This window comes from Pygocentrus nattereri, chromosome 4 (genome assembly GCF_015220715.1).
Source record: "Pygocentrus nattereri isolate fPygNat1 chromosome 4, fPygNat1.pri, whole genome shotgun sequence".
Taxonomy (NCBI): Eukaryota; Metazoa; Chordata; class Actinopteri; order Characiformes; family Serrasalmidae; genus Pygocentrus; species Pygocentrus nattereri.
Genome location: NC_051214.1, coordinates 8,819,264 through 8,833,980, shown reverse-complemented (window position 1 = coordinate 8,833,980; position 14,717 = coordinate 8,819,264). Strand labels below are relative to the sequence as shown.

The 14,717-nt window shown below is 39.4% G+C and overlaps 1 protein-coding gene across 2 annotated transcripts in view; it reads left to right on the top strand.

Moving 5' to 3' along the window:
* map3k7 (mitogen-activated protein kinase kinase kinase 7) overlaps positions 1 to 14,295 on the top strand; it is a 36,971-nt gene extending 22,676 nt beyond the window's left edge. For both annotated transcript variants that reach the window (XM_017697739.2, XM_017697740.2), the window contains 5 exons: positions 4,919 to 4,986; positions 7,489 to 7,588; positions 8,261 to 8,322; positions 9,559 to 9,674; positions 12,127 to 14,295. In XM_017697739.2, coding sequence (XP_017553228.1) covers positions 4,919 to 4,986; positions 7,489 to 7,588; positions 8,261 to 8,322; positions 9,559 to 9,674; positions 12,127 to 12,307 — 527 coding nt within the window. In that variant the 3' untranslated portion in view covers positions 12,308 to 14,295. The remainder of the gene's footprint in view (positions 1 to 4,918; positions 4,987 to 7,488; positions 7,589 to 8,260; positions 8,323 to 9,558; positions 9,675 to 12,126) is intronic.
* Positions 14,296 to 14,717: the final 422 nt, after the last annotated feature.

The window sequence follows — 14,717 nt, the reverse complement described above, 5'->3', positions numbered from 1 at the left end:
TGCATATTATCTGATCTCAAGTTAGAAAATCTTTGAACTACTCTGCTCAGTTCAGCTCAGTAATCAGTTGTTATGTCTGTTACCAAGCAACCAACAATATGCGCAGGTTTTCATTGGCAAGACAGGCAAAGGCTTTAGCTGCTGGGCGAGCTGTGCTAACACTATTCCTGCTAATAAAAAGCTCAATTTTATTAACGTACATAATAATAATTAGAAATGGGGGAAGAACGTGTCTGCAGTGTCCAAGATTTTTTAGCAACAGAGAGGGGGGAAAAAACTGACCATTTACCATATTAGATTAGATTAAGTGACCCTAATTAGTCTCACAATGGGGAAATTTCAGCTCTGCAGTCTAACCCATCCATGCAGTGAAGCACCACATACACACTAGGGGGCAGTGAGCACACTGGCACAGAGCAGTGGGCAGCCCTATCCACAACACCCAGGGAGCAGATGGGGGTTAGGTAGCTTGCTCAAGGGCACCTTAGTCACATGCTTTTGGCTCGGGATCGAACTGACAACCTTCCAGTCGCAAAGCTGGTTTCTTAACCTCCAGCTCACGACTGCCCCATAAGCTGAGAAAATAAGTTAACATATAGTGAACTATACGACTCAATTGCCTACAAATGCATACGTCTTCTTTTCAGTAGAGCAGATTTCAGAAAGGATGTTTCTGTAACACCCTCCCCTTACATGTGTTTAATCTGATATCAGATGTTTACTGTTTACATGACCACTTGAGTAATCTGCTAACTGCCAAGCTCAATTAATGACTGTGTTATTAATGTGCATGTAAACATGCTTGTTAGGTTTGTAGTAGCAGCAAAAGGAGTCAGAGCTAAACTGTGCAGTGTCGTTTGCCCTCAGCTGAGGAAGTGAGTGGGTATTGAGTGTTTCCCAGTCTTTTCCCTTCCCCGTGCAATGTAACTATTTCCCTACTCTGACAGCAGATTGTCAAGCATTTCATGAAGTGAATGAGGTGTGTTTCAGAAGAATTGACCACAGGGCAGTGGGGGACTAATACTGCGTTCACATGTTTGCAGTATACAGACAACAGCAAACATATTCAGTTGCTTTCAGGGCAGCAGTGGCATAAACATTCTGCCACTACAAATGGGAACATTTCACAGATGGCAGCAGTAAGTGGAACATTCCACTAACAGTTATATTTTCCCAACTTTTGCCTTCAACCACAGTGGTGGAACAAACCGGAGTTTGAAAGAATAAGAGTACAGAGCTTCATCCTGACTTTTTCCACCTTAAATAAAGAATATATACTGCTTTACTTCTCCGCTGATAATCATCCATTTTCTCCAGCACCACGGTCATTATGCCATCTACTCTGCTATGAGGTGCCAATGAATTTTGTATTTAAAAATTTTTTTTTAAACACATGAACGCAGCATAAGAGAGGATTTGGCGTAGAATGCAGAGCGGTGTGATGTAGTTCAGTGCCGTGCTGTAGAGCTGGGTGATTGTTTTACATGATAAAAGCCAATGCCATGATATACGAAGAAAGGAGGCTCCATTAATTGCTGTGACGTACAGTCAGCAAGTGGTCATCATGTAGAGAACAAGTGCGCCAGATAATTGTCTGGTCCACAGGTGCTCGTGCCATGAGCTGGCTTCTGCCTGAGCTTAGCATGACAGCGTTTTATTGTTGTGTCACATATGTTCTCTCACATGCATGTCTTTTTATCCAGTAATGCCAAATATTTAATAATATTGCCAAAATTTGCATACACGTATGCCTCCGTTAGGTGTACAAACTTTTTTTGTGATGAAAAGAAAAAAAATTATGTTAGAAATGGGAATAGAATAAAAATAGTTCCTAATATGGGCATTATTAATCTGAGGTAAGCCCGAACAGGACCACTATTACTGAGGGAGCTCAGAACTATACGTTATAGAATTATTGAACCTCTTACTGGCAGACTTGTAAAAGATGCATACTGGGTTAAAGTCAGTGATTTTTGTTGATCACGGAGTTAATAATGCAGCTGCACTCACATTATTGACAGTATTGAGTAGATAAAAATCAGTGTCAAATTTGGTCATCGCCCAGCTTCACTGGGCTTCACTGGGCTTTTATCACTCTTGTCCAATTGAGCAGTGCATGGCATCATAACAGCACTGATTGTGCATTCAGCGCCCTCCCCCTCAGCCTGCAGACTGCTCTCTAATACAGGAAGGGCAGCTCCAAACCCCCGGATGCCTGGTTTCTGTCCCCTTACACTCATAGGCACACACATATTCATTAACTCTGCAGAAGTCCTTTTGATGAATTTATTTCACATTGAAAGGTCATTGCTATTATTATCTCCATCCCTGATAAAAATGAAGGAAACGGGGACGTTGAAGGATGGCAGAGTTAAAGAAAAAAAGGCCACTATTACCGAAGCACATTAAACGGCAGGATGCTTCAGTTTCTCAGTAACATCACTTACCTGTGCATGTAAACTACTCACCTCAACATCAGTCAGTTCATTAATGTTGACAGTTTTATGTTCATGAGACTCCCTTCAGTTCTAGCACTTTTTAGTATAACTAGGCTATGGTACCTTGGTAAGGAGTAGTATTTTTTTTTTTTCTGGGTTTGTTTTTTACTGTGGTAAATTTTGCAACGTGGATAAGCTTTACTGGGGAGTGGGGCTGGCTGAGGTTGTCAAGCATCCATCAGCATAAGAAATCTGAAGCTTGTTAGGCTAAATTCATCTCATATGTAATTTGGTAAAAAGTAGTTTACTTTCCTCACAAAGTCAACCTTCGTTTGTTTAATTTCCAGTCAAAATGGCCAGAATGTACAAGAGAGGTATCAGGTTCAGGACAAAAATCCAGAAAGCTTTTTTTTTTTTTTTTTTTTTTCTTAACAGAAAATGAAACCAGCTTTGGTATTCTGAAGAAAAAAATTATATATTTTTTTTTCTTCTCCAATGTTTAGTGCGTCCACCTTTTTGAGTCAAGCTTCTGTTAATTTCAGGTGACTTGCTTTCAGTTTTTCAAAGAAATGTGAGGGATATTTTTCCATGTTCTGAAAAGTTCCAGAGTTCAGCTCAAGTCTTAAAAGTTCCAGTCTTGGTTGTAAGTTGGTTGCATTTTCTGCTTCTCACAATGCAAATAATCCCAAACACCAGTTCAGTGATTTTGCAGTCTGCATTGTGTGTCCATTTCTAAATATCCTTTGTTGAGTTTTCTTCTCACAGTGGAAAGCTAGACCGAAACATCTGTGGAGTTTTTTCAGATTTGAAGCAACAGTGGAGCTTCACTTTCTCCTCTCTTTCAAAGATAAAAGCTTTACGTGCTGTTTATCTGATGGGGACAGTTTTAGGGGCGTCTACCATGCATTATAAAGTTGTTAGGAGTCCCATTTACTTTGTGTTTTTAAATAATTTTTAACTCGAGTTTTGGAAACCCCTGTTTTTTGGGTTTTTTTTTTTTTTTTTTTTTTTTTTTTTTTTTTAAATGTCTCCTGACAAATGAATAACTTGTATTTAGTGACCACTTTGACTGGAACCTAAATAAATAATGGGTGGACTTTTGCACTATATACTGAATAGTGAAGACAATTATCATATGAAAGTACTGTCCCATCAAAATTTCACTTAAGTACATGGAAATGAGAAAATATAACTACTTACATCCCACCTCTGTTTGCAGGAAGTAGCTATTTATATACTTAAGATACAAATGGACTTACTGTAGCCACTGACATTGAGTGCTGCGTATGGTTAAACGGGTTTTCAGTCTTTCATCTCTTGGGTTGAGGTTAGAATTGACCTTTTTACTGAATACAGTGTGCTTGGTAGTTAAAGAGTTCTCCCATAATGAGTGTGTGGAAATTGTGTGGTAATATGTGCAGTTCATGACAAGTTAGCTTGTGTTTGCAGTGTTTTCTTCTTGGGTTGTGGTTAGACTTCACCTTGTAGACTTTGCAGCCTAGTTTGTTAAAGGGATATTACACTGATTTTTCAAAATTTGAGATGTAATCAGTCATTCAGAGTGGTTTGATATGACAGTGGTACATTGTAGAGAAACCTACCAACAATGATTTCTTTACATTGGCGGTAATAAGAGCCAAAGGTCAGCATCACACAATTATAGCTATTTAATTTACTATCCAAAATAAACTGCATGTGCATCGTGTTTTTAGGTATTGTTGATTAAATATGGAAGAAATGTTTTCAAATGTGTTACAAAACTGCCATAAAAAGTGATTTCTCAGCCTTGTAAACATTTTGTTGAACATTTGTTGAGTGGCTATTAGATTCATTGAATAAATTAGATGTCTGCTTCTTCTCTTGAAGAATTCTGACTTGGTAGGTTTTTCTAGAATGGAGCATTTCACATCAGACTGCTTTGAATGTTTTTGATAACTTCTTTGAGCTGTGCAGAAATTGGAAAAAGCCAGAAAAAATCAGTGGATTAGCCCTTTAAATAGAATTTGGGCTTAATGGAGCTTTGAATGTCATAACACCTCATTTTCCTGTCTTGGTGGAATAAAGCCATTTTTGGGAGTATACATTGAACTTGCAGCTCTTGTCAATCCCTCTCATGATCCCCTACATATTCACACATGCACACATACATTATCTGCTGGCAACTGTTTTTGACTGCAGTCAAATGTGGCAGGAGCTGTGTGGTCAATGCAAGTAAAGCCTCCCATGTGGTCCTGTCAGAGTGGTGGTGTGTGTCTGTGCCTTTTTAGCTCTGTGTGTGCGTTTGTAGTGGTGGACTGTGGTCACGTTCGGACCACGTTTGAGCCAGTGCTGTTGACGTGCCAGCGTGCTGGGAGTTGGTGTAATTCTGTGCAGCTGTCCCTGTGTCACACACGCTGCTACTACCCCCTATATGAACTCCGACAAACCTCGTCCCTCAAGACTCTTTCCATTTCTCTCTCTGCCTCTCTCTCTCACTTTAGCCACCTGTGAACCTCACAGACGCAGGTCAGTTCAGGACCTCCCTGCCGTTGGGACGGAGTCAGGTCAGGTAAGACCCTCACAATGCCCCCCCTCACCGAGTCGTGCACTTCAATTTGTACTTGTTTGCTTCTTTTATAGTCATTAATATGTATCAGTTTCGAAAGATGCTGAAGTAGAACTGCTACATTAACCCTTGTCACATGGTTATAATGCCTAAATGTAATTGCATAAGTATATAGTAAACCATGTCATTGCATATTCAATCATATTTACATTTGATTTTCATTCCATATCATCAGGTTCCGTTTTGCATTTCTGATTATATTTGTTTCAGTGTTGAAAAGTGACAAACACAGGCTTGTACATGATCTCACAATATGCTGTTTTGCGCTGCTACAGAATGTTTTGAAGCTGGGTAACATATTTAGACTGATATGGACTACAAATAGAAAGAAATCCGACATTACGAGGCAATATATGACCACTTTAGTGCACTAAAAAGACCACGTTGACATTTAAATCATCTGGCATGAATCACAGTAGATGCAGTCAGCATTTTACGCTCTCCTCCAACAATGTGAGCAACAATGACTTGATCATATTAGGTCATAATAAAATATAAAATACACTGCGGTCAAACGTTTGCAGTCATTTTATGTGTAATAATGTTTTCTTTAACACAAAGCTAAATTTGCTGTGATGTATAGTGTTTTTCTTTTGTGAAGCTAATACTCTACATTACATACATTGCAGCGAAGAATTTAATGAACTGAGAAGTCATTTATTTAAAATGACAGAGCTTTTGTTATCGCTGGTTAAAACTAGATATTCTGAGGGTTAAAACATGGGGGGGGGGGGTACTGCTGAGCCACATGAGGCATGGTAGTGCATGGTGAGGGGTTGCAGGTTGACTGGTCTGTGAGCTGGGGTATTGCCTGGCTTTACATCAGCAGGCTAATCAAACATGCAACTCACTTTATATTCTGGTGTCATGACAATATTTGCAACCAAGCGCATACTGATGATGCACGGCTTTCAAAGCACATGGAAAATGGACTTTGAAGTGCCTTTGATTTCAGTTTGGCTAAAAGACCTCAGAATCACAGAACTGTGCACTGAAGTAATTGATTAGGTCTCCATTTGTATTCCTCCCATGTTATGGAATTCAAGGCGTCTGTCTCGGAGACGTCTCCCAGTTTTAGCTAGAGTTGTGACAGCTGAATGTGCACTGGGGAGTTTAGAGAGTAAACACTCTGTCTGTCAGGTGTAGAGATGAAGTTGAAGGTCTACCCAAGGGGTCAGTCAGGGAGAGAGATACTATCATTCTTATGGAAACCAACTTTACAATATGTACATTACTTGCTTCTGTTCTCAGTCTTTGTGGGCTCCACAAAGCCGGGCTTGCAGAAGGTCTAAAATGTTGCACTAGAGCCATACAATAGATCATTTAATGCCAGTGTTGTACATTACAGTAATTATATTCAAGTGGAATGTGATTGCTTTGGCTGTCTAAATTGAGAAGGTCTGCACTAAGTGAGTAGCACATAGCAAGGGTTGCATTTTACAATTGTATCGGCTATTGTTTTTTTTCCATTGTTAAGAAAACACTGCAAAATGATCTTGCCGGATAAAATCATCTTACGTGTATTCAAAATAACTAATACTTCTTATTTTCAGATTGTAGCAAGAATATTATAAGAAATAAGCAAAATAATTGGCCAATGGATAAAGATAGTAAAAAGATATAAAAAAAGACTTAAAGCAAATAAAATATCCTGAAATAAGGTGATAAATCTTAATGATTTCTTACACCCTAATCTTAAAATGGCACTATTGCTATATGCTTACAATCTTAGATGCTCTTTGTATTTTTTAATAAAAATAATTTTTAGAGAGAATTTACAGAGTATATCACTGAAGAGACGTCATCTGTTTATAGTTTGTAGCCCAGATTTGTGGAAAAATGGGTCGAATTTCAGTAGAAAAAAAATTGTGAGTTTTATTATAAGGGTTTAAAATGACATCGCCATCTATTTGACTGGAAAGAAGACAGTTACAGCCTCATACGACCCCCACCGTCTGAATGTAGCTTATGAAATATGAAAGTTATGAAGAATATGATGAAATGCATTTTGGAACCACCAGAGGGTCTCAAGGAGTTGAAAAGGTTAAGCTAGACTGCAGTGAATGGATTAAGATAAATTCAGGATTTCAGCATCACTTGGCTGCACAATGAAAGCGATTGTTCAGTATCAGTAGATAAATGCATAAAAAAGTGTATTTGACCTGTAATCGGTATTCGATGACAGATTTGTTGTTAATAAGCATCTGCATTTTATTCATTTTGCTACATTTGTAACCCTGTAAAAATAAATGTTGGATATCTCTGTAATGGTAATCGAGTTAGATATAGTCCATTTTCTGCATTTGTAAAATATATTTATGTATTGGCATCAGCCCACAGTTTCCATGTTGGTGCATCCAGTTTTTTTTGGCAGTGCAGAGCCATTGTTATCTCCTACATATTCTTGCAAGTGACATGTTATTGAATGTTTACTGCCAATTGCAGGAGAGCAGGAACAGCAGCAGGTCGTCTAGTCCCAGCGTCAGGATGATCACGTCTGATAAGACGAGCAGAGGTTACAGTTTCTCCCCTGATGACCCCACAGGTAAAAACGCACACTTAAACTCTACCGGTATGAATTCCTTGAACATTCAAAGTTATATCTCAGACTTCAGTGTGGATAGTGATGTATTATGAATATGGCTGCAGGATGTGATCATTAATATGTCTTCTCTAATTCCGGGAAGACTTATTTTGACAGAAAGCCTTAGAACGTTCTTTTCCCCTCAGACTCGCTTGTCAGCATGGCCTTGAATAGCCTCTTCAGCTGTACGAGTGCGGGAATTAGTGTCTTTTTAGTGTAGCAGCTCTAGCAGTACTGTAGACGGTGCAGACATTACGTAAGCCTCATCAGCGATTTAGTCTCTCTCTTGCTCTCTTGCTCTCTCGCTCTCTCTTGCTCACTCTCATTAATGATGATGAGCCTGGGTTATTTACAGAGTGTCTGTGGTTATCTAGCCACTAGAAACAGCTCTGCACTGCAAATACTTTAAAACAGAGATAAGAGTGGTAATCTGCTGTAGATAAAGAAATGAGTCTTCTGTAAAATGCAGACAGAAATAAAAGAAATAAATAAAAATGCCGTCTTTTGGCAGCTTCCGTTCTCAGTTCTGTCTCAATGTTTTGCTCAAATTAGTCATTTCATTTAGGACCGGTACTGCCATCCTACTGTCTCTTTGTCCTGAACGTACTCTGTTCTTCTATGTCTTTCCTGTAGACACTAATGGCTCTGATAACTCCATCCCCATGGCCTATCTGACACTGGATCACCAGTTACAGGTACACACTCAACAGTATATTTCTGTGACAAGTGAGTGACAAGTCAACCGATGCTTCAGGGGCCACAATTATAATAATGCCAGCTAAGAGAACTAGCTTACTACAGAATATTGAATATTGCATTTTTTTTCTTCTTTTTATTGTTAAACAGTAGATTTCTTCAAGGCATTAATAAGCCATTATGCTATAGTAGATAAAATTCCCTGCCATCTCTGCTGGTTTCTCTCAGTTCAACATACAGTCTGAGGAAAATATAACCCTTTATCTTTGTAGTTTACTACAGATAGTTTACTGTAGCTGAATTCCAGAACACCTTAGCTATAATGACACCTTAGCTATATAACAAATTTTTGTACGTGGATGTGGCTTTGGAAGTCACATCCATTTTACTCATGCATGTTTAGCAGTCTAAAGTGTCTCCAGCAGGGGGTGCCATTAGCATATACAAATGCATATATCTGCAGATTTTGTGGTTACAGCTTTCAAAACAAGGCGGAGGTGGAGTTTATTTCCACAATACGTTGTTTTGTTATGTTTTTCCTGAAAGATTTTCATTAAATTAGTTAAGGTTGAAAAGCATATAAGCTACAGATGGCATCGAAAACTGCACCAGATCATATGCATATGTCAATATAATCAGTATGTTCATAAATATTGTGACAATTACTATTTTTAGATATTGCCCAGGCCTCGACTGTTCAAGCATTTCTTAAAGTATCTCTGCACTTTGTAGTTTAGTGTTTTCAATTATTCTTACCATTCAAATTGTTTGCTTGCTACAAACCCATATGTGAGCTGGTTAAGTCGTTCTAAAGAAAAGAAAGCAAGATCTGGCAAATGCAGCGTCTAACCTTTTTACTCTAACTTTATGCTGATCCACGCCGTTCTATGCCACGTTTCTGGTGTGCTCTCCATCAAGCACCCTGTCTTATGCCAATAGCATGGAAAACAGGCTTCAAATTCAATCAAGTCAGGATTATGGCTTGTTATTGACTCAGAAAATGATGCTATTTACATTACGGAATGTTCTTATAAATACGCAGGGGCAAATGGCTGGATGCAGCATTGGTCACCGGTTTTGCTATTTCTGGCGTGTATTTTTAAAAGTGCAGACAATCTCTGATATAAATACACATTTTGCATTGCAGGCTAACGAGCTTTAAGCTCCGAAGCTGATTAATGATTGTGTGGTTGCGCATGGGTAATCTTGGGCGGGTGTGTGTGTGTGATTTGCAGCCCCTTGCCCCATGCCCAAACTCAAAGGAGTCGATGGCAGTGTTCGAGCAGCACTGTAAGATGGCACAGGAGTATCTGAAAGTGCAGACAGAGATCGCCCTGCTCATCCAGAGGAAGTGAGTCATGCCTTCTGATTACACACACATTCTTGTATGCTTTTCCTGAAGCATCGTTCGCAAGCACACACATACAGTTAACTACAATTACAGTGTAGTTTGACCATCTTCTAAATCACTGTACCAGTCAAAAGTTTGGAGACACCGATCGAGGGTGTTTTTCTTTAATCTGTGTATTTCATTGCATGATTCTGCAGTACACACTCGACCCATGTTCTTACAGTAGTACTGCTACAGACAGCTCTGTAACACTTTAACACTAACCGGCCCTAATAAAGAGTCACTTATTACCTAATAGTTTTATCAGTGACTGTCAGAAGTTATTTAATACACATTGATAAATAATACCATTAGCATTAATAACTGTTAACTTAGTGGGTTACAAATAACCAGCACTACTACTTGTCAAGGCCGTTAACTGGACAGAGGTATGCTGGTGCTAAACGACAGCTTGACCATACTTGGCTGCACTGCAGTGGCCCTAATGACTGGGCAATATAGCAAAAATATAGCATTATAATACTTCTTGATACACTACGAATATACAGTATATTGTTTTTCTGATACATTAGAATGAGAAACACAGTGGTGCCACACTTAAAAATACTTTAAGTAACAACATTCAACAACTTTTATTCAGTGTTGCACTGCAGAAATATAATTAAAGATGACCAATTTTGTCCTGTTTGTAATGACGGTATACACGATATATAGGAAAGCAAATTGTGACATAATTGATCATGATGGAGATAAATATTGTCATATTACCCAGCTCTAGTGCCCCTTACTGCAGTGCTCGGAATGCACCTTGTGCTCCTGTTGCTTTATTAATAACATCATGACATATTTTAGAACATGACAACACGAAAAGAAAATGTTTGTATAGCTCAAAGCAGTTGCTTTTGCAATTTTGCGTGGTGTGTTTCTGAACTAGGATAGAGTAGCTTTGCCTTGGTCATGAAGTCATCTCCATTACATTTGAAGTGGAGACTAAGCAGGACATGCACACACATACCCACAGACCCCCCCCCCTCCATCAACACCAACTCCCTGAGTCTTTAAGCAGCTCAAACAGGCGGTAGTGAAGCAACTGGCTGAGTTAAGACTGAATAGCTCATTTTGTATTTATAGAGAATGACTTGAAAATGGAATCTACTGGGTGTATGTGTGGAATTATTTTCACTCTGCTCAAAATGCTTCCAGCGCACATTACATGCAGAAGTTGTGCAATTGTAAGAAATATAAACAGACTGATTGGTTCTTTACCTTTCTAAAAGTCATCTGAGGTTTTTTTTTTTTAATTTACATTTATGGGATTTGGCTGACGCTCTTATCCAGAGCGACTTACAATTTGATCATTTTACACAGGTAGGAGTCTTGCCCAAGGACTCTTATTGGTATGCTATAGGGTGGGGGATTGAACCCCAGTCTACAGTGTAGAAGGCAGGGGTGTTATCCACTACACCAACCAAATAAATTGGTTCTTCTGTTCAGATGCTACTGGGATAAAATTACAGCAATAGTTTTCCCTTTTACCCTAAATGTAGTTGATCAGCCAACGTGTTTTATGTTAGACCTTTTCCCATTTAGTTTTAAATTTGAGCTACAAATTTGGGCTAATGTGGCTAATAAGAAATAGAAGCTAATACTCACTCATTGGCATTGTGCAAGATGCATGCCTGATTTGTCACATACAGTGTTGTGTTAGTATTTTAAATGAACAACTTATTTACTCCAAATTTTATCTAGATCTTGCCTTTCTAAGTCATGGCCACGCATTAAGGTCTCGTTTCCACACATAAAAAGGTGTTAGCACGCATTAGGATCACATTCCTATGCCTTAATAAGTCATGGCTACAACTTAATTATCTTGTTCCCATGCCTTACTAAGTCACGGCCAGGCATTGTTTTTATTTATGTAGGATGTCATCAGCAGGGCTCTGTAAGATTCTAAGTACAAATTTAGAAAAAATAAGTCATTATTTCTGAGATACCAAGTCAAAGTCTTGAAAAAGTCATTGTTTTGTAGCAATTTAAAGGAAGGAAATTATTTTTAAAATACTAACTCGCAACATATTTTGAGATACTGCCTCAAAAATGTCAGAAAATACTGTTATTGTTATTAGTTATTGTATATGAACAGTAAATTTTGATTTGGTTTCTCAGCCAAATTTGAGAATTTAGGAATTACTTGGATATGAAGTCAGAATTTTCACATATTGCTTCTATATAAATAGGAATGAAATTTAGGTTTTATGATAACTATTCGTACTGTTTAAGCAGAGTAGTTAACGCAACACGGTTTGGGCTGTGCGTTGATTGAGGCCCGCAGTACATACTATGCTAATTGGTGGTTAACGTTGGTGTTTTTTGCTGAAGTATTGCTTTAAGACTCTCTTTCTCTCCCAGCCTTTTAACCATGTCACACCTTTGTCTGTGTGGGTGCATGTAGGAATGAGCTGATAGCCGAGCTCGATCAGGATGAGAAGGACCAGCAGAACACGTCTCGCCTGGTCCAGGAGCACAAGAAGCTTCTAGAAGAGAACAAAAGCCTGTCCACCTACTACCAGCAATGCAAGAAGCAGCTGGAGCTGATCCGTGCGCAGCAGCAGAAGAGACAGGGCACCTCGTGATGCGCCCCAAAACGCCCCCTCCCAAAGCCGCCCCACAGACAGACTGCCTCTCTTATACCTGTGTTCTCTTTCCTTTTACCCTGATATATCCCATTTCACCTGTATGAGCCCATATTGTTTCAAAATCACAGGTTCCCCACGCTTTTCCTCTCAACCCTTGGAGTTCATCCCCTCTTGCCCCATGCACGAGCATGCTGCCTCCTGCGTCTTTAAGTCGAGCATGGGGTCTAGAGCATGTGGGTCAAAGAACTACATTTGCCCAGTAGCCACTGCTCTGCTAGATCAGTCACTGTGGCCCATTCTGGGATAAGAGGGCAGTCCGTCTGTGCTCAGTGTAGTGCCCCATTAATCCTAACGAACCAAAGTTCAGTCTTCTGTCTCGCAAGTGAAGTGGGGCCACTTAGTTTTGAGGCCAAGGTGTTGGGGTCCCTTTTGTTTTGAGTGGCACCAAGTAAGAGTGTCCAATCAAAGGTCAGGAAGGAACACATTGACGCATGTCTGTCTTCATCCCAGTGGTTCCCCGGGATGTTGCTTATGTATTCGACACTCCTCTGACATCCTAGAGTCCCCCAGAGGATCAGCTTCGGCTGTCGATCCTCAAGAATGTGAAAGCAAAGTGGTTTTAAGTTACATAGATTCTAAACTAATTTTACTGTTTTTAGTCTCCGTGTTTGCTTCATATTTGCAAACTTAGTTTTGAGTGTATTTTCATTTTTAACCTTATGCAAAAAAAAAAAAAAGTACTACATATCTTCTGAAGATAGTACCTTCATCCGTGCTGATGGAAGGCGTTTTAATGTCCGTCGTTCGATAAAGGGGGATGTATTTTGCGTATGCCTTGCACGTCGACCCTGTCTATGAAGAAATAAGGGAAGATGTGCTTATGTATAAAAATGACTTCAGCCTCACAAGATGCAATATGTCACTCAGCTTTTAATACATTTTATCTTTATTTTAACCCCATCTGCCCAGCTTTAAAGGCCAGTTAGAGCAGCTGACGAAACAAGGGAAGACTTGCAGTATAGGTTACGTGATTGTAAAGCCGACCAGGCTAATAGGACTTAAGTATTCTTCGGGTGTTTCTGTTTATTTATCGTCCAGTAACGTCATTCAGTGACGTTCCTTCCACACAGGTGTCTATAGGTAGAAGCTGTAGTATCACACAGGGTTCAGCCCTGCCTGCTCCGTTTTAGGTATTCTTAGTTCACATGTTGCCTTAGAGTTTAAATTGCTTGCATTTACTTGACCTATTTTGTTGCATTATGGAAAGTGAGGCGTTTACTTTTACTAGGATGGGCTCGTTCATTGTAATTAACAGACTTACTAACGTGTGCACGAGTGGCTTTTATTTTTTTTTTTCTCCCCTTTTCCATTTCTTTTTGGCAAGGCTTGCATATGCAAAGGAACAGAATCAGGAAGCTGAAGCGTCCAGACGTTTATCTGGCCAAGTTAACATTGTCGATATGCTGCAGAAATCACTGAGGCACAATTATCACAATTATGTCTGTCATCCCTCTCCCATGCCTGTTCATTTAGTCACTCCTAAGTTACGTACCACCTCTGATGCTGTTTGTGTTACACAATACGTTTCGTGAGTTTGTAATTTAAAATATCCCATCCCACCCCCCTGGTTTTGCACGTTCACCTGTTGCCCCTCCAGTCAGTAGTTCCTCCCTTAAAGAGAGGTATCTGAACAGGAAAAGATCGATACGAATGCTTCACGACCTTCAGTTTTCATTACTCTTTGCTCCTCCTTGTTTATTTTTATTATAATTATTATTATTATTATTATTTTGTTTTCGGGCAATATAGTGGTATGATTGTGTACCAACTGTTTTGTTTAGTTTCTTCCTGGAGTTCCATTTATATGATGAGTTTCTGTACTATGTGCTGTACATAAGACGTCTGATTTCTTAAGCTATTGCGAGTGGGACTACACAGAAGAAGATTGCATCTTGAAATAAAACAGACAGGTGGACATTGTGCAACTTGGGCTCTTTGCTGTCTGTCTTTTGTGGCTTCATATTTGCAGCACAACACAAATTTACTGTTTTATATATTGCATATGGATGATACCAGGGTGCTTGATTCCTGGAGTTCTACCACCCTGCATGGTTTTGCTCCATGCCTATTCTAACATACCTGATCCAGGTAATGAAGGTCTTCAGAGTACTGAAGAATATTAGCCAGGTATGTTGGACCAAGCATTTGCTTATCCAACGTTTCTTCTGAAAACAAGTCTGTTAACATGGAGTTTGTCTCCACTTTGCTGCAGGAGCTACTGTTCTGAAAAGACTTTTGGCTGGATGCTGGAACAGCTGTGAGGATTCGATTGCATTCAGCTACAAGAGCATTAGTGAGGTCAGGTACTGATGTTGGACGATTAATTCTAGATCACAAACACCTTGGG